The sequence below is a fragment of the Protopterus annectens genome, chromosome 13.part0 (genome assembly GCF_019279795.1).
Source record: "Protopterus annectens isolate FY-2018-M chromosome 13.part0, PAN1.0, whole genome shotgun sequence".
In the NCBI taxonomy this organism is placed as follows: domain Eukaryota; kingdom Metazoa; phylum Chordata; order Ceratodontiformes; family Protopteridae; genus Protopterus; species Protopterus annectens.
The window spans coordinates 771,495,797-771,516,146 of NC_056747.1; the positions used below are offsets into that span (position 1 = coordinate 771,495,797).

At 42.1% G+C, this 20,350-nt stretch overlaps 1 protein-coding gene across 1 annotated transcript in view; it reads left to right on the forward strand.

Annotated features, from left to right (window-relative positions):
* Nucleotides 1-20,350, forward strand: part of CPD (carboxypeptidase D) — a gene marked incomplete in the record, with an annotated part of 1,229,184 nt that overhangs the window by 1,195,602 nt on the left and 13,232 nt on the right. The window contains 1 exon segment of the mRNA XM_044054477.1: nt 3,530-3,632. Coding sequence (XP_043910412.1) covers nt 3,530-3,632 — 103 coding nt within the window.

Here is a 20,350-nt window from a genome sequence, read left to right on the forward strand (position 1 = left end):
TGTCACAGTGTGGCACTGTGCTTTGTTTCCACCTGAGGAGTATGTGACCTCTGCACAAAATATTGGTGGCAGGTGATGTGTGAAGGTGAACATCAGTTTCAGGGTCACTTCTGATTATTGATATGGTTTGTTGAGGGGAGCAGAATCTGTCAAAGAGCTATATGCCAATTATATTTGTTATTCTTTCTCAGTTGGAGGTGGTATACCCTCTAAACATAGCCCAGTCCATTAAGATCGCATGTGTATGTTTTGTACCAAAGTATGTTTTTTTTTCCACAGGTCCCATTTGTGTGTGTGTGTGTATGTGCATGCATTTGTGTGAGTGACCCTGTGTGTGTTCGTGTGTGCGCATGTGCAAGAGTGTGAGTTGGTGATCGTTCTCCAGTGGCAGTGTGTGCTTGCACATGACTGTGACTTGAGTGTGTGTATGTGTAAGAGCCGACTTCAAGAATCTGACATGTGGCTTCTTATAAACAGCTAGGAAAACCAAAGTCTCAGAGGGCTTTTGTTGTCACAGTCTGGTACTAGGTTTTGTTTCCACCTGAAGGCCATTTGAGCTCTGCGGAAAAGAGTGAATAAAACCAATGTACAGAATATGTGTACTAAGTTCACAGTACCTTAGGAATGAAAATATTAAATATTCTCCAGAAAAAAAAAATCTGTTTTAGTTGTAACATCCTGTGGCTAAAATGCCATGTTTCCTAGCTGCTAAAGCTGTGGAGTCAAATTCAGAGGCATGGTTCACTGGAAGCTCTTTTTAAAATTGTAGGTGGTTAGAGAATTGGCAAATTGTATTTAAAACCATGATTGGAGAATGAATGTTCTCCAGCAGGGTGTTAATGTACAGGTAATGCCAATTGAAAAACAAGTCCATCGTTTTACTGCAATATATTAAGCTACTGTGAAACATGGACAATTGAGAAGCAAATGGCTATCATTTTTATAGTTCCTAAACAGCATTTTGCTGGTTAGTGGGTGTAAAATAAAAAAAAAATACAATTAGAACAAAGAAAACCGTGAGTATGTATATGTTTGTGTGTGAACTTGCTTGCATGAGAGCATATATGACATTCAGTGAGAGAGAGGAGAGAGGGAGACGAGACACCACTGACTGCAACAGGCTCAGCCTAGGCAGTGTGATTCATCAAGCATTATTAAAGTCTTAATGCTTGACGCTATTTGATTGACTTTAATCCTCAGTGATAAAGGAGCAAACCAGAGGGGACAAAGAGTTGCAGTGACTGCATTCTGTTTATTTATTTGTTTTTTTTTTACAAACAATGAGAGATCAGAGTATAGACAATCTGGCTGTTAACTGCTGTGTGCGTGTATGTGTTTCTATCAACGTATATTTGTGTGAAGTGTATATGCATGCAAGTCCGTATGTGCTTCTAAAGGTGTGTGTGTGTGTGTGTGTGTGTGTGTGTGTGTGTGTGTGTGTGTGTGTGTGTGTGTGTGTGTGTGTGTGTGTGTGTGAACAATAAACACTTGCATAACTTATATTTTGGGTGTAATATACTTCGAACAAAGTTACATATACTAAAGCAATTTTGAGACAGCCAGAGGAACTATTTTACATCAGAAATATAAAAAATATATATAGTAATAAAAATTAATACAAAGTGAATGGGCTATTGCTTAAATAAAGTGCAGTAATATCCTCCAAGGTGTGTGCTGTAGAAAAAAACTTCCTTTCAGAGGTATGGAGGCCCTCCGCCTGTGGTGTTGGGCCTCAGAGCACCCCTGGGCATGCGTTATTCCCATAATAACACACACCATGTTGGGTACTATTGCTTGCATACCATGGTACTAAGTGAACATTTTGTAATAATCTAAAAGGTAGACAGAGAGCCTTTGGCTTAAGCTTATGTACACTTACTGCCAGTCTGACATTTTGCATTGTACTCTCGTTTTCACTGTGGGTATTGTGGTGAACTTCTGCTCAGTACATAAAGTAAAATACTGAGTTGTTCGTACATTTGAAGTAAAACAGTTTATTTCACCAGAAAAAAAGTATATTTTAGTTGTAGTGTGCTGTGGCTGCAGTGCCATGCTTTCAAGTGATTAAAGCAGTGGGGTGAAAGAGGTGTGCTGCATTAAGAAGCTGAGAGATTAGAACTTCAGTTTTAATTATGTTTGATAACTGAGCACTGTAAAGTTCCATAATGAAATGTCAGGCAGAAATATAACATTTCAAAGACTAGTTCCAGTAGCTTTAGTTCCTAAGCCTTTAAATGCCACAGTGTAACATTTATACTTTATACTCTTATTTTCATCATGGGTGCTATAGTGACTTTTTGCCTAGCACTCCAAGTAAAACAGTGGCCTAAAGTACTGCTTTACTGAGCTACCAGTACTTCACTTTTTGTCACTGCAGTTGTACACCCCCCCCCCCCAAAAAAAAAACTCGCCCCCAATTTAGATTTCTTTTTCAGAAAACTTTGTTATAAGAAGACAAAATTGTATATATGTTTTTACGGCTGGAACAACCATCTAAATGTGTTTTTGTAGCTGAAGTTTATAACATTGTTATATTCTGAAGAAACTGCTCTAATACTTTGTATGGTCACATAGAAACTGTCCTTTACTGTTACGTACTACCAGCAGAGCAGTCTTGTGTAGTAATTTGGATGTTGTGGTTTTGCAGTGTGTTTCACAATAACATACATTTTATATTTTTTCAAGCTGCCAAATAGTATATATTTTAGTTATATCATTGGTGTGTTCTTAAAAAAAATCAAAAATACTACTTTCCTGGAATAATAAACGGTTTCTGTCGTGTTTATGTTGCATCTAAGTGCACATATTCTAGATGCTTTTCATGCTTGCACGTTTCAGATTAGATACCAGTACATAAATAAGTAAAATGTTTGCATTTTTTATGTCATTAAGTGCCCCCATTGCTCTCTACCCCTATCCCCTAGCCTTCAGTATCTTTGGATGCCTCTGGAGAAGCTCTCTTATCTGCATCTGCAACTAAGGTTGTTGTACATCATGAACTGTTCATAAAAAGAGCTAATGTGTCCAGAAGGAGTAGTCCAGTTACATGTTAACTATTTGTAAGACTGTTAAAGAAACCTATATGAACTGCATAAGGGTATAATTCTTAATAGGTGCACTTTTCACTTTGAAAAAGAGATACTGGAAATGGTATCATAGGTTACTTGCTTGCGTAATGGATCTGAGATTTCTGTTTCTTCATGTTAACTGTCTTATCAAACTAACAGAACCGTCAAACTTCTGGATGTTATTGCGGGGGAGGGGGGCTGATATTAAATAGGGTGAGCCTACCCCAGTGATTTTACAGAATAGTATGCATACATTTGTGCTCCTTGACCTGAACTGGTTGAATGATGAGTGTCGATCATGACTGATGCATGGGAATGTAGTAAAGTGCACTGTCAAAGACATCATGCTTGAGAAGTACCATGTCAGAAGGAAAAAAAAATGATTTTTGATGGTTGTTTAGGAAATTGTCCTGTCAAGAAATGTGGCTTAGCTTGATTTTGCAATTTTCTGCTTTTTGCAGGTATTTGTAACTGCAAAGGAAGTTGCCATCTTAGTGACCATCATTTTTGACATGGATAATCGGATTTTTGGTCTGCCAAGGGAACTCGTGGTGGTGGTGGCAGGTCAGTGAGGAGTGCATTATGTTCACTGTTGTATCTGTTTACACAAGAATGAAACGTGTAAAAAAAAATATATATATATATATATATATATATATATATATATATATATATATATATATATATATATATATATATATATATGACATCTGCTTCTGTTCTTTTTCCTTTGAAACTCATTGAATGTGATGTTCTCTCTAATGCCATATGGCAATAATGTTTTTATGTCATTGCCGATTGCAGTATCGCTGTTGATCCCACATCTTTATTAGTTACACTTTGATGGAAGAAAGTTTAGTATACTGTTTAGGAGGAGTTTTTATAACATTTTTTCTTGACAGGTTTTTGCTGCAAGGAGTCAAAATGGTTAAGAGCATATGTTTCCAGGATAACATCTATTGAAGTAGCACCACCTAGGTGTGTGTTTATTGCTGAAAGTGTTCATAGCCAGAAAATGCTGTATTTAAGTCTTCACTTCTGCAGCTGCATTATTCCCTTTTGACTACAATGGCTTTCGTGTGTTTATGTACATATTTCTGTATTTATCTGTCTGTGTATAGGGCTACTGATTTTCATCGAATATCAACATTGCAAACGTCAATAGAATATTACAGATTCATAGAGCAACAGTGCAACAATCTCTGCGCATGAAAAATTAAAACATAAAATTAACCTGCTAATTGTATGTACTAACTCCGAGATTGCACAATATCTGGGAAAGGGCATGTTGCCCTATCATGAATATTGTGCAGTCTTGCACAACTGTCAAGTGTCTGTTTAGTGAACTAAATTTTGCCAGCTAAACAGATAAACTGTAAAGTCAGCAATATTCAGATGTTCATTGTATGGATCACTGCTGCAGTAGCCTTAGCTGTATGGGTTGTATCCTGCTATGGATATAACAGCAGGCCAGCTTCCAGAGATTCATGGCACAGCTGACTAAAAGACAAGTCTGGCCGCAAAGCCCTAAAAAGCTTTACTGCCACCAGAGAGTACACTCCTTTGGGGCTTTCAAAGATCGACAGTCTGCTTGTACCTTCCTTTGATTTGTAGACAAGTTCCCTTAGGGAAACAAAACTTCCATTTTCTTAATTTTGTTGAAGATTTATTACTTTCCTAAAGCTTGAAGTGTTGTTTTAACAGACTGTCTTGAGACTGTAACTTACTTTTAAACAGAGCAATCTGCCAGTTTAAAGGTGGCATAAAGTAACTGAAAACATGTTTTGTGGAGAAATTGTGTTTTTTACTTTGGTGGTGCTAGCATAGTGTCTTAAAGAGATTTTTACTGTTTTGGTGTCAAAAAGGGTAACTTTTGTGTACTGATGATGTTTACCTGCAGTTGTTGCCTGTTTTCTGCAGGAAAGAGGCACACTTTTCACAATGGAATGGGCTACCATCCCCATGGTTAGTCCTTCTACCAGCCACAAAAAAAAAGAAATTAAGCAAGCAGCCTTTGCCACCACAGCAGGCTAGTAGTTTGCCTCAGTCACAACTATGTGACTGCTGAGGCCATTTGTTGTACACTCACACTCATCTTTTACCCCAGATCCCTCTGGTGTTGCACCTACCATCACTAAGGTCTGGCTACATCCTCTGCAGCTGTTCGGGTCCCATTAGTGGGCAAGGGAGAGCCACTCTTGCTGGTCCTGAGAGAGGAAACCATGAAGTTTTCCTTGTTGTGTTAGAATGCTGTCCCTATCCCTGGGGAAGCTGCTGCTGCCGTTAGTAGCACGGTTGGTCCCATTTTTTTCTCTCAAAAATAAACTGAAGACTAAGCATATATCTACTCCTCCTTAATTTCCTTTTGATAGGAGGAGTCTACTGGGTCTGAGTCTGGTTCAGGGTTTACTTCAGACTGTTAATCATTCTTGTAGTGTAGTTTGTGGTAAAAGAAAGAGGTTCCTCTTTTCCTGAAGAGAGATACAAAATGCTCAATCTGAACATTAAGATGCAGTGACACACGCATATTTTTCCCTCATATTTTTTTGGGATTCAGACTCAGAGGAGAGCTCGGTGTCTGATTTTCCCCATGGAGGTTTCTCTTTCTGTGACACTATTTCTAGAATGTGCCAGTGTTTTCAATTGAGAACCCTGAGGCTTCTCAGTCCCTCAGATATACAATGAGTTGTTACAGAAGGATCTTCCGGAGCCTACACCCATTCCTCCTGTTCTCTGCTTTAAATGTGTGCTCACTGCATGCAGTTTTCCAGATAGTCAACCTGCTACCCTAAAAAGGCAGGTAGGGTATATAAAGTTCCTCTCTCTTTCTTTTAAATTTTTATACAATGTTCCCAAACCAGACTCAGCAGTTATAGCTTTAGTTGATCCCACTGCTGCAAAGCACTTAATTCCAATCCTATTCTTTCCTGATAAGGATGGGGAAATTGTTAGGTATGGGGAAAAAGTGTATACTTCAATTTTGATTTTCAAAATTTTCAGTTGTCAGGCTCGTATGTTAGTGTGTTCTGACAAATTGTGAATCTCTGAGGAATGTTTTATCTGCAGTTTCATCATGTGAGGGAAAACCTGCTGTAAATAACTTTGTTTTTTCTATTGCACAAGTCACTACTCATTGTTTACAGTTTGTGTGACTATGTTGATGCTTCTTCCAGGACTATGGCCACTAGTGCTGTTTTGAGGAGGTTTGCATGGCTGCATTCCCAGAACCTCGCAGATGATGATAAAAATGAAATATTAAATTATCCCTTGGATAAAGATTTAGTTTAGTGTTTACCCCTTTGCTGTAGAGGTCATTAAAAAGTGTAATGAAAGGGGCAAAGCTGATCCAGGTAATTAAGATGTTTCTGCCCTCCTTTTTCAAAATTTCCAAGTAATTTTCTATCTCCTTATCTGATTTTGGCAAAACAAATGGTATAAAAGGTGTCAGCAAAATGCATGTAAATAGGGTTGCCACCTCTCATCGTGGCTAAAACCGGAGTAAAGCCACACCCCTGGTGTCACCAGTAAACCTCGCTCAATACCACCCCTCTCCCACACACATCCTGCCCATTTTGTGATGTCACGATGACATCACCTGGCGGGAAGTGCCCTCTTTTTCCGTTGCTGCTGCCTGCTTTATGCTGATTTACTCTGCTCTTCTGTAAAAAAGCATAGTAAATCAGCTGATTTACATACTCTGATAGTTTGTTCCCTTTTTGAAACAGAATACCGGAGTTTGTACAGTGTTTTCCGGACTACTGGAGAATCACTTTGATTTCTGGATAGTCCGGAAAAAAAACAGAGGGGTGGCAACCCCCCACGTAAACAGACTTTCAAGAATAAATGGCAGGGGTATTCTGAAATTAAGTCTCAAGCCTCCAAAAAGAAAGGACAGTTCAGCAAGTGTGAATGACTGTTCAAGAGACCTTTTTATAACATTTTTCTGTATGTCTAGTAAAGTTTCTATTAACTTCAGTAGATCCATATTTATATATATATATATATATATGTGTGTGTGTGTGTATGTACATTTATTCTTGGGAACCTAGGGGGAATGAGTGCTAAAATGTGTCCTCCTAAGGGTAGTTTATAAGTATTTCTCTGAAGAAGGGTTGATGGTCTGGTCTGGATTACAGCTCATTTAATTGATAACGTGTGTGTGTGTTTTTTGCAAGGGGAAAAGCCCACCCCCACTAATTAAATATACCAACAATGAGATCACACTGCAGTGTGTGAAAGGCAAATTCCTTGATCCCCACTGTACCACAATCTCTCACACACAAAAAAGCCTGTGTGAGATTGACCGATTTTTTAATCGCCCATATCATTGTTTTTCTTGTTCAAAAACATAGGAATGGATGTGTGTACATCTGCACACATACAGATGGGTAAGTATAGATAAGTGTATATAGGTATAGATTTACACATAGTGTAAGTTATAAAAAGACGCTGGAGGCAGGATGTATTTATTTTTATTTTACATTGGTTTACCGGGGTAGTCCGACTGGACACGTCTATTTACAGCGAAGGCCCAGTGAGAAAAGCTCCACATTCAGTACAGAAAAGCAAATAGTTGAACAATATGATATGATCATCTATACAGAAGCAAAAAATTGACAGATAAAAATACAACTTTCGATACAAAACAAAATTTGACACCAGATAAAAAAATACAACTTTCAATACAGAAACAGAAATTGACACTAGATGAGCATTATAACTGACTATAGAGACAAAGACTACTTATAGAAATTTAGTGTAAGTTTAGCATGAGCTAGTATGAATATCAGAAACTTGAGCAGAAAATATCATTCCTGATACTGTAGAAAAATTACAGTAGGTATAATTGGATATAAAGCTATCTGGGGTGGTAGAAACAGTGGAGGTTAGGTAATGCATGGACATAGCCAGGAATTCATCAAGTGTAATTTAAGTGAGTTTTTGAACAGCGTAAGAGTGGAGGCAGAACATAAAGCAGGAGGAAGGTTACTCCAGGATTTAGCTATGTTATGGGAGAACAGTGCTTTACCTGCAGTGTTGTTAGCCTTAGAGATGCAAAGAAGTGATTTGTCAGTAGAGCGAAGGGAACAATTTGATTTGTAGGGCATGAGTAGGTTACTTAGTTTTGGGGTTCTATCAGGATGTCTCACAATATTGTAGGCAATGATTAGTTGATGGTAATTGAGTAGTTGGGGAAATTCTAGCCATTGTAGTTCCTTTAGAACCTGACAGTGATGTGTTCTGAAGGTGCAGTTATTATCGAACTTGGCAATTTTGTTGTAACATGTCAAGTCTAGCAGGATCATGTTTTCTGATATGGGTAAGGATTGGTGCCGCATACATTAGAGTGGACAATAGATGGGTTTGGGCTAGGGAAATTCTCACTTGTTTTGAGAGAGTTTTTATGTCTGTATAGTGTTCCTATTTTTTACGGACTTTATTGATGGTTTGTGAAATGTGGATATCAAACTGTAGGTTTTTTGTTAATTTCTACACCCAGGAGTTTGGTGTGGTCAGAGGGGGTGATGATAGTACCATTTTTGGAAGTGATTGAGAAGGATAGAGAGGTAGGAATAGATTTGTTGGGGGTGAAAAAAAACACTTTGGTCTTTTTGGGATTTAGGAAAAGTTGGATCGGAGTAATCCACCTTTCCACTAAGCTAAAGCAATCCTGAGTGAGTTGTAAAGTGTTAGGTGAGGGTGCAGAGCAGGTAAGAGTCTAATCGACTGCGCACTGTATGAGTTTAGCAGGCTGGGTGCAAGTATGAAGATTGTTAGTGAAAATCGAGAAAAGAAGAGGACCTAATATAGAGCCTTGTGGTACACCTATGGTTGTTGGACGTAGAGAACAATAGTATACCTTGCCATTGGGCAGACTGCTGCCTATCTGACAGATAATTTTTAAACCAGGCATTAGTTGGAGGGGCAAAGGCTAGAGAGGCAAGGGTGTCTAGAAGTAGGGAGTGCGAGACCATGTCAAATGCTTTCAAGAGGTCTAAAAATATAGCAGGTACAAAGTTGTTGTTTCTGTGTTGGTTTACCAGGTTAGTAAAAGAGAGAAGAGCAGTTGTGCTATGGTGTTGCCGGAAGTCATGTTGTGTGGAGGAGAGAAGATTGTGCGAGTAATATGTAAAATAAAGGTTTATTCAATAATCCAGAGTTAATTATGTTGATGCAGCATTGTAGTTTCAAAGTAAAATGCACAGTATCTTCTTTAACAGTGCTCAGTTGACATAGCCCTTTAAACATTCCAGGATGCAGGCTAGTTTTTAACTAGATCTAGGCCTTGGGGAAAGTCTAACTGCAGGCCGCTCAGACCCATCTTCCACCTGTGTAACCAGGTACCTGTATATTCCACAGGTTACACTCCTTAGATCAGTTTCTCTCGGCTGTTTCTTATTCCATGCTTCCAGGTATTCCTACAGGTGAACCTCTGTGAGGAAGTGCCTAGATCTAGAACTAAATTCAGGAGGTTGACATCCTTTTATACTTCAGTAATTTGGAATTATGTTCTTGTGACTTGGCTAATTGCTGTGAAAATACTCCCACCTGCCATAAAGAAGTGCACATTCCTGGCTCACATTTATAAAGACGTATTTGTTTTCCATAACAGTATGTTACTACTGTCACACCCAGCATGAAACCCTGAATTTTGGATCATAATGATGGGTTGTAGATCCTGGGCAGGCCAGCAGTATTTCTGCTGACTAGGCCAGGTCTGTGGTTCATTGTGTACTGTAACGATTGCAGGGTAGTGCCCAGCAGCACACCTTGGTGTTGACATCAGTTTGCTTACTTAGATCATGCCCCTTTACAGTGGTTACCGCACTGAAGTGTCTTACCTAACGGGTAATATTTCAAGGCTTAGCTAGACAGTCTGTCTCACTAGCTGCTTATCTTTTGTCTTGCTCAGTTTCCTGTTGATGTATATAACATGCAGGGTGCTCCTCACCTTGAGTGTCTTTTTAGACGGAATTGTCCACCAACCTACCTGTGATGAGTTAGTAGGATAAACTGCTAAGTAAAATTGGGAATTAACACAGTTTCATTCCAAAAGATCTTTTTTATGTGCCCTACCTGCTTCAACAGGCCACTGCACTGTATCTTGACAGAAGCTTTTCCCCTTTTAAGATTTGTTAAAGGACAGGCAAGACGCCCCAAATTAGGCATAGCAGTTCTGTAGTATTCAAATAGTCATACAAGAATCTTTACCCATTTCTTGGTAGAGGGTGTATATCCCCTATTTTATTTTTATGGACTCTTTTTAAAATTTGTGGCCTCACTACCCCACTTCCAGTAGGCTTACCCCTACGTACTGTGCTTTCACAATACCTGTTTTACATTTCTTAGCATTTACAGTCAAGTCTGCTTGCATTATGGATTCTAGTCATCAGATAAGTGGGTTTCCCCAGTCCTCTGTGCCAGTGACTATGATGTCCTTCTGTTCTCATGTTGCAGTATTCATAACTGTAGGGAGGTTGCTGTCTGCAGCACCAGACAATCCTGCCAGTATACCAAAGACTTAGGAGCAGGGGTACATGCTACGTTGTTTGTCAGGGCCATAAACCGATGTCAGCAATAAAGGTGACGTCTTTACATACCCCCTTCAGAACTTTTCTGCCGCAGTGATCTACAGACCTCCAATCGCCAGCTCCAAGAATCAGTTTGTTCATTTGTTTTGGTCTTCTGATACAGATAAGTACCCCTTTGGGTTTTGGTTACCTTCTTATTGCTTTTCAAATATGCATGTCCACTAGGAAATGTAAGTGTGCTTGTGGAAGACCAGTTCCACATAAGGACACCCATGATGAGTGCTTATTCTGTTTAGGTGAAGTCCATGACCATATGTCTTGCGATATTTGCAAGTCCTTTGTACATAAAACACTTCGCAGTCATCTGGCTGCCTTACAGCTTTATTTAGAAAACCAAAGGCTCTGGCATCCAGCATTGGGCATGGAGGTTGAGGTAGGTACCTCCAACGAGCTGCTTCGGAAGAAGGCCAAGAAAGTTAGACCTGACACCTATGCTGCACCTCAGGAGTCCGGTGAGACTTTCGAGGCAGATGTTAGCCCAGGGTCTCATGGGACGCCCATTTCACAGCTAGAACCGGAAACTATGGTGGAAGCCGGTTCGGTGGAAACAGAGTATGTCCGCTGAGGTTGATTGGTCATCGGCCCCTGATGGCGAGGGGGAACCACAGCTTGGGGCATCAGAGGGGCCTACTCTAGCCTTTCCATCCGCCCAGGCGTCGGCTTCTAAGTTTACACATCCTTCTACTTGTCTAAAGAGGAAACAGAAATTAAAACATAGGGAACAATGAGAAGCTGAACCAGCTCCTGGATGGGAAGTTTTTTCCCAAAATCTTTTCAGGGCTTTTTAGGCACTCGAGTCTCTGGTACCTCTACCAGCCCCTCCACTGGTGCAGGCCTTAAGAGGATTCAGAAGAAGAAAACTCTTCCTCTGATGAATCACTTACCTATTGCTCCCGGATAGAATCCCTCAAGGACTTCATTACCCCTGAGGAGGAGGACTCTATTAGTCCTGAATCTCCAGGAGAGGAATTATCCTTTGGGGACACCATTTCTCTGATGAGAGAACATTTTAAGTGGCAGGCCTCCGATGTCTCTGAAGCAAAAAAGCGATACTTTGAATTATTGCAGATGGTCCAGCCCTCTCATAGGTTCATAGGTTGGTGGTACTAGGCTATCAGCCCTAGGGCCTGTACAAGCCTAGCCATAACAATTCCCTGGCTGTTTTTTCCCACACTATATACTGCCCTGGACCCCTGTCTAGCAAGGCGACTGACGTGATCCCTGGGGTGAATTTCCTTTCTTCCATCCAATCGTCAAGGTTCCTTTTGAAGAGGGCCAAAGAGGCACTCTGTTTGACATGTATGGGCAATCTATTCCAGAGTCTGGGGAGTCTTTGGGTCAGGAACCTATCCCTCCAGCATATTTTGTTTATTGTGATGACAAGGTTTCGATCCCTGGAGCATGTAGCTCTGAGGGATTGGGATTTCTTTAAGTTTAGCATGTCCAACAGCTCTGAGTTTCACATGGCCTTGTATGTTAAGCAGAGATCGCCTCTGAGTAGATGATATGCGACAGAGTATAGCTAGAGTTTTTTAAGGCGGTCAGCGTAGGGCATCTGCTTTGGGCCTGTGATTCCTTTAGTGAGGTATTTCTGCAGCCTTTCCAGTTGTTGCAGATGTCTTGAGAGGTACATACCAAATGGGGCGTTGTATTCTATAAGGGGTCTAATGAGGGATGAGTACAGTGGGACAATGACCTCCTTTTTTCTGGATGAAAAGCCCTTGGTGATGAGGTGTGCCACATAGAAGGATTTCCTGACTGTTGTGGCGATGTGGTTATCGAAGGTGAGACCACTGTCCACCTGTGTCCCTAAGTCTCTTATCACACTTTCGGTGTTTAGTGTACTGCCACCTATATGGTAATTCACGGATACATGTTTTTTCCAAAGGGGATAACTATACATTTCTTGGCATTGAGCTTGAGCCCATGGCTCTGGCACCAGGCATCTATCTCTGTAAGGCCCTTTTGTAGAGTATCCACATAATTTGGGGATTCAATAATGACTCCCAGTTTGCAGTCATCTGCGAACTTTGTTAGCCAGAGTCCCTTAGTGTTGGCCTGTACTTCAGAGAAGTAGTTGCCAAACAAGAGAGGTCCCAGGACTGAACCTTGAGGTACTCCACTTGTCTGGAGCTGTCTTTGGAGTCTGCTACTTTTACATCTGCAGTCCCTCCCCTGCTTCCAGCCTTTTATGATGCCTTTGTGGCTGCATCCCAGACCCCTGACACTCAGCCCCCAGCTTCCAAACATCCAGATAGATTTTCCTCAGGGTACACAGTTCTTATTCAAGAACCTTCCAGCAGACCCTGCTGTCATTGCAGTGCCAGCAGATAAATCATTCAGACAGCTGCCCTCTACCTCTGTTTCCCGCTCCATTGACAAGGACGGCAAATTTATAGAAAGACTAGGGAAGAAGGTATGTACTTCTTCCACTCTAGCCATCGGAGACCTACACTGTCAAACTCACATGGCTAGGTTTGTTTTAGATACCCTATCAAAAGCCTCTGTACTGATTCCAGATGTGCCAGACTCTCCTGCTAATTCACAACTCTCTACTGCCTCTCAGGTGACCAGGCACTCTAAAGTGCAGTTATGATGCAGTAGAGGCATCGTCCAAATCTGCAGCTTCTGGTTCTGTCCTGAGGAGATATTCTTCGGTGAGGTTGCAGCCCCTTCCCATGGATGTCCAGACCAAATTGCTAGATGCACGTGTTGATAATAAGGCCCTTTTCGGTGCAGCCTCTGTAGAGCTCCTTAAATCCCTACAGGAAAAGGGCAAGGAGCTACAAAACTTAAATAATTTGTTAGTCTGTTTAGGAGGCAATCATCTCATTCTAATGCCCCACAGGCTAAGGAACGGAGGCAACCTAGGAGACACCCCACTCCTAAACAATCTTCTGCCTTCACTCCAACTCCCTTTTGGAGGCATCCTGACCAGGACAGAGCCCCTCCACTGTGACTCAAACCCATTACCCAACTCCACTCCCCTATCTCTCTGCCTCACCCTTTCCCTACCCTCCTGGTGAAAAATAACTTCAGAGGCTTGGGTCCTTTCCATCATCCAAAAAGGATACTTTTTGACTTGGTGGATACTTCCTCCCTTTCAGGGGACACCCCAACCACGTGTACAAGTCAGCTTCATCTCTTCCCAGTTTTGGATCAGTTCCAAACTCAGGGCACCATAGAAAGAGTACTTCCAGAACAGACAAACAAGGGGGGTTTACTCCAGGATGTTTTTGGTTCTAAGAAAAGATGGCCTTGGATGCCAGTTCTGGATTTGTCTGTACTCAAGTCTATTCCTCAAGGTGCCTACCTACAAAATGCTCACCTTGCATCACCTCCTTCCTTTCATCCCTCACCAAGTCTTCATGGTATCCTTGGATCTGAAGGATGCTTACCTTCATATTTCTATTCACCCCTGATACAGGAAGTTCTTATGCTTTTCCATGGGTTCCTTGCATTTTTAAATTTCTGCATTGCCATTTGGGCTCTCCACAGCCCCCAGAGTATTCACAAAGTGCCTAGCTCTAGTTATCGCCCACTGCAGAGTGCAGGGCATTCAGATATATCCATACTTAGATGACCTATTGATACTTCACCAGGATTGCCACACCCTTTGTCACCACCTAAGCATGGTGTCCAATACCCTGGCGAGCCTAGAGTTCTCTGTGAACCAGGACAAATGTCACCTGACACCCACCCAAGACCTGGTTTTCTTGGGGTGCAGGATAAAAACAGACAAGATGGCAGTCTTCATTCCTTGCCAGAAGGTGGAAGCCATCACACATAATTTCCAAACACTCCTCTCTCTCCAAATCTCATCAGCCAGTGAATTCCTGAGGGTCCTAGGCCACATGGCATCTTTGATACCCATGCTTCCCTTAGCAAGGCTGCTTATGAGAAAACTTCAATGGGTGTTGAAGAGGCAGAGGAACAAACATTCACACCCCTTAGATACTCCTTTACCTCTCCTTCCATGACTGAAAAAAGAGCTGCAGTGTTGGATAGCAGTCGTACTCCTCAGTCCGGGTATATCTTTGCAGATTCCTCCACCCACACAACAAATCTTCACCGATGCTTCAGACCTGGGTTGGGGAGCTGTCCTGCAAAACCACAACAAACAAAACAAAGTTCAGGGAGAGTGGTCCTCCCTCAGACAAGGGGACCACATCAGTATCAAAGAGATGAGGGTCCTTCTCCAAGCCTTAAAAACTTTTCTGTCCTACCAGGCACCTTAAAAGTTGTCACAGACAATATGACTGTCCTGTGGTATATCAACAAGCATGGGGGAACAAGGTCCTACCCCGCTCTGCATCCTGGCAGTTCAGATTTGGTCCCTGGCAGCAGAACTGCACATTCACCTGCAAGCAGTGTACATTCCTTTAGCAGAGAATGTGATGGCGGACACTCTCAGCAGAACCTCTGCACTCTCACGCGAATGGATACTTCACAGGGAGGTGTTTTTGGAACTTATTCACAAGTGGGGTATTCCTCAGACAGATCTTGTGTGCCTCCCTCCAGAACAGGCAGATGCCTCTGTTTTGTACAAGGGATCCACATCCACTGACAGGACGCAGCTTAGAAGTGGATGACATGATGATACGGAGGAGGCTGGACATCCTATGTATCCAAGAGACGAGATGGAAGGGCAGTGCAACAAAGCCACTTGGCTTGGGATCCAGACTCTACTACTCAGGTGGTGGACAGGCTAGAATTGGTGTAGGAATTGTGGTGAGACGGAGGCTTCAGATGTCAGTGAGGGATATCATCAGAATTAATGACAGACTCATGGCAATCAGACTCCAGTGTAATGATAGGACAGTATTCATAATCTCAGCCTATGCCCCACAGCAGGGTTGTGATAGTGAGGAAAAGAGTGCATTCAGACAGCAGTTGCAGGACCTACTAGATAAAGCAGGACAACATGAATTGGTGTTGATAATGGGTGACTTAAATGCACATATCGGGACAGACAGAACAGGATATGAGGACTGCCTGGGTCCACATGGGTGGATCAATAGGAATAAAGAAGAAGCCATTCTAGACTTCTGTCTGGCAAATGGCTTGATAGTAGCCAACACATGGTTCAGAAAGAGACAGTCACACGATCACATACAAGAGTAGTCAACATGCAACTCAGGTAGACTTCCTCCTAGTAAGGAAAAGGCACTGGGGTAGAATCCATGATTGCAAAGTCATCCCCAGTGAAACAGTCAGTTCACAGCATAAATCAGTAGTTGCCACAATCAGCTGCAAGCAGTGGTCAGAGAAGGCTCTAAGGTCAACAGAGACCAGGCTGAAGACCTGGAAGTTGACTGGAGAGAAAGTACAGCAGTTCAAGGAATTACTCAGGGCTCTAGCACCCCAAGAAGAGGAGGAAATAGGTGGAGTTGAACAAGAGTGGCAGCGCCTAAAAACAGCATGTGTTAGGACTACAGAAAAGATATGTGGCCGAGCCAGGTATGGAAATAAGGTACATAAGGTAAGCTGGTGGTGGAATGCAGAAATGCAGGAAGTAATCAAAAGAAAGGAGGAGTGCAGGAAGAAGTGGGAGATTGAAAAGACTGACCAAGCTAGGAAGAACTACTGGTTGGCTAACAAAGAAACTAAGAAAGAAGTTGCAATAGCAAAGAATAGGGCATCAGAGGCACTCTATCAGCTTCTGGAAAGTGACTCAGTAAGGGGCACAAAGAAACTATACCAGGTTGCAAGGCAATGACAGAAAGATAAAGAAGATAGTCAGACACCCTTCATAAGGGATTCCAGCAACAACCTGCTTACCAGCCCACAGGACATCAAAGGCAGATGAAAGGAGTATTTCCAGCAGCTTCTGAATGAAGAATACCCCACAGAAGCGGTACTGCCCCAGAAACGGCCTACAGTGAGAGCAGAAGAGGAGCCAAGCTTAGAAGAAGTAAGAGCAGCACCAAGGAAAATGAAGTCAGGGAAAGGTGCAGGCTCAGATGAGGTCACAGCAGATATGATAAAGATGCTGGGTGAGCTAGGGGAGAAATGGCTCCTGAGGGTACTAATTGCAGTGTGGAGAGAAAGGCGTATTCCAGATGACTGGAGAATAAGCATACTCGTGCCAGTGTACAAGAACAAAGGGGACATCCACAACTGTGGACAGTACAGAGGCATCAAACTCCTACCACATTGCATGAAAGTTCTGGAGAGGGTGATTGATAAACGGATACGCAGAATAGTAGAATGTAAGATGGGAGATGAACAGTTCGGATTCAGATCAGGATGCAGCACAATTGACCCGATGTTTGCATTGAGACAGATACTTGAGAAGAAACTAGAGAAGAGGAGAGAGTCAAACTGGCTTTCCTAGATTTGGAGAAAGCATATGACAAGGTCCCAAGAAAGCTGATCTGGGCAGTACTGCGGTGGTTTGAAGTCCCAGAAACATTGGTAGAATTAGTACAGGCTATGTACAAGGACCCAGTGACTCAAGTACGAACAGTGTTTGGCCTCACTGAGGGGTTCCCAGTGGGAGTGGGTGTGCACCAGGGTTCAGCTCTGAGCCCACTGCTGTTCATACTGGTAATGGACTACATCAGCAAACAGGTTGGAGGGGTCAGAGCAACAAAGCTGCTGTATGCAGACGATGTGGCAGTACAGGCAGACTCTGATCTAGAACTTCAGCAAAGGATAGGAGAATGGAATGCAAATCTGAAGGCACATGGGATGAAACTAAGCACAGATAAGACAGTGGTAATGGCAGCAGATTGGGGAAATCAGAAGTAGCTGAGAATACAAATAGATGGGAAGGTAGTGGAACAGGTAAACAGCTTCAAGTATCTGGGAGGGGTGGTTGAGGAGAAGGGTAGTCTGATTGAAGAGGTCAAAGCTAGAATCAGAGGGGCTGCAGCCAACTGGCATAGAGTATCAGGTGTAGTATATGACAGAAGAATGCTAAAGAAGCTGAAAAGTAAGGTGTACAAGACAATGGTGTGACCAGTACTACTGTATGGTACAGAAACCTGGTCAGTAAAGGCAGAACAGTTGAAGAAACTAGAGGTGATGGAAATGAAGTGCCTGAGAAAGGTGGTAGGATGCACACTGCGGGACAGGCGAAGAAATGAGGACATAAGAGCAGAAGCCAAAGTAGCTCCAATTGCAGAAAAGATCAAAGAAAACAGATTACGATGGTATGAGCACATGTGTAGAAAAGCAGAAGACAATCTGGTGAGGGAGATTTGGGACAGACAGGAAAGAAGGTAAGAGGAAGCGAGGGCGTCCAGCAAAGAGGTGGATGGATTGTGTGAAAGAAGATCTGCGACAGTCAGGCATGAGTGTTGAAGAAGGCAGGAGAGTGGCACTGAATCGAGAGAGTTGGCGACAGTTAATACGATACCCCAACCCCATGTAAGTGGGAAAAAGCAGATGATGATGATCCACATCCACAGGCTTGGAGGGTGGACGACTTCTCTTTTTCTTGGGCAGGGATGTATCTTCATGCCTTTCCCGCCTTCACACCGATTCAGAGAGTCCTTCTTAAGATTCAGAGGGACAGAGCAAAAATCCTGCTGGTGACTCCCTTTTGGCTAAGACAGGATTGGTTCCCCCTTGTTCACCTGCTAGCCAAGGGCAGTTACCACAGGTTACCCCACCAATTCAACCTACTCTCACAAGACAGGGGGTCGCTCATACACCCTCAGGTGCTCAACCTCAGACTCACTCTGTGGGTGATAGAGTTCATATCCCCTTCAGACACCTATATTCAGAGGAAATGTCCTGCAGAAGGCCAGGAAACTTAGTACCAGGAAAAATCAGGTATCAGAATGGAAAAGATTCTCTAGGTGGTGTCAAAAGAAAAAACAAGACCCCTTTCTTATTCCTGTACCTATGGTCCTTTCTTACTTGTGTGAGCTTCTACATTAAGGACTGACGTACTGTTCTGTTAAGGTACACTTGTCAGCCATTTCTGTCTTATCTCCCTTTGGTTCCTCCCTTGGCATCCAGATTAGAGGTAAAACTATTCTCAATAGGGGTCCTCCATATCAGACCCCCTCAAAAACTGATACCGCCTTCATGGGACCTTAATTTTTTCTGTGAAAAACTCACACTTTTTCCTTTTGAACGAGCACACTCAACATCACTGAAACTATGTACTCTGAAAACAGTACTGCTGGTAGCCCTCACATCTGTCAGGAGGGTCTCAGAAATCCAGGCCTTGATGGCTACCCCCCCCCCTTACCTCATCTTCCATAAGGACAGGGTCTCCCTCAGGACTAACCCCTCGTTCATGCCTAAAGTGGTTAATGAACTGTCCTTGAATCAAGCCATTAATCTCCCTGTTTTTTTTTCCCCTCAACCTCAAAATCCATCTGAAAGGAACCCTACATTACTTGGATTGTTCATAGACAGCCTAGGTGTTTCCTGGACAACACCAAATCCATTAGAAAGTCTAACCAGTTGTTTGTCTCCTTTTACCCAAGGGCCTTGGGAAAGGCAGTCTAAACAGACTGTCATAGGGTTGCCACCTTTCTACTGTGCCATTTCCTGACAAACAAGCCCCGCCCCATGCACAATCAAGCCACACCCATTCCCTATAATAGCCACACCCCTTTACTCTAGCACCCTTCAGCACAAGTCTTTAATATCACATACAGTTACCAATAAGTAGAAAAATGTGCAACGAGTCAAAAGTAAATTAAAAAAAACTTTATTTAGCAATACTTCATTCAAAGGTTCTCTACATACAACAGTACATCACACACAAGCATGGGAAAACTAAGCCCAAGTCTAATATCACAGGTAGTACTAAAATGGAAATACAATTACTTAGATATTAAAAACACCAGTTCATTCAAAGCAGTACATTAAGGGTTCACCACACACACTATAATACGAAGACTGTACACCCTAGACATAGACACCCTAGGAAGAAAAACACAGGTCAAGGTAAACATCACGGTGATGACAGACTAGAAAAGACAGATCTACAGTCCAAGCATCTTATACAAATCATGTAGTCATTATATATTCACTGTAACCAAGTCCAAAACCAGATGAAATATTTAAAACATTGCAGTAAAAACAGCCTTGGTATACCCTAGAAAATGCAGATCAAGGTAAACATAGCAGTGATGACTAGAGAAATGATAGTTCTACAATCATAGCTCTACAATCATAGCAAGAACCCTGTATAACTCCGTCAGTATGCATTCACTATCATAGTGCACCCACATGAAAAATAATAAATCAAAGTGCACCCACATGAAAAATAGTTACACTAACTGCAGTTAAAAACAGCCAAACAAACCCTTCCTATATATATCTGCAGACAGTATACTAGAAACTACAGATACAGAATAAGGTAGATGTGGTGATCACAAACTAGAAATTGTTCTAGTTAATAATCACCAAATGTTGAACATCTAGATACAGTTACACACATCTTGTCACCATCAATGAATGAGATAGTGCCAGCACAGCTAGTGAATTAATATAAATTTAATATTTAAAAAATTCACTAGTAGCTGTGCTGGCAATATTTCTTTCCCCTTGTCACACGAATCTTTGAAAATCTACCTTAATTCCAAAGAATTCATCCATTAAAAAAATTCCACTTACCTCCAGAAAAAGCAGCAGCAGGGCTCCTTAAACAAGCTCTCAGCCAGAAGAGAACAGGCAGCTAACAAAGGGCCAGCAAGCAGCAGGCAGGCAGGGGAACACAAC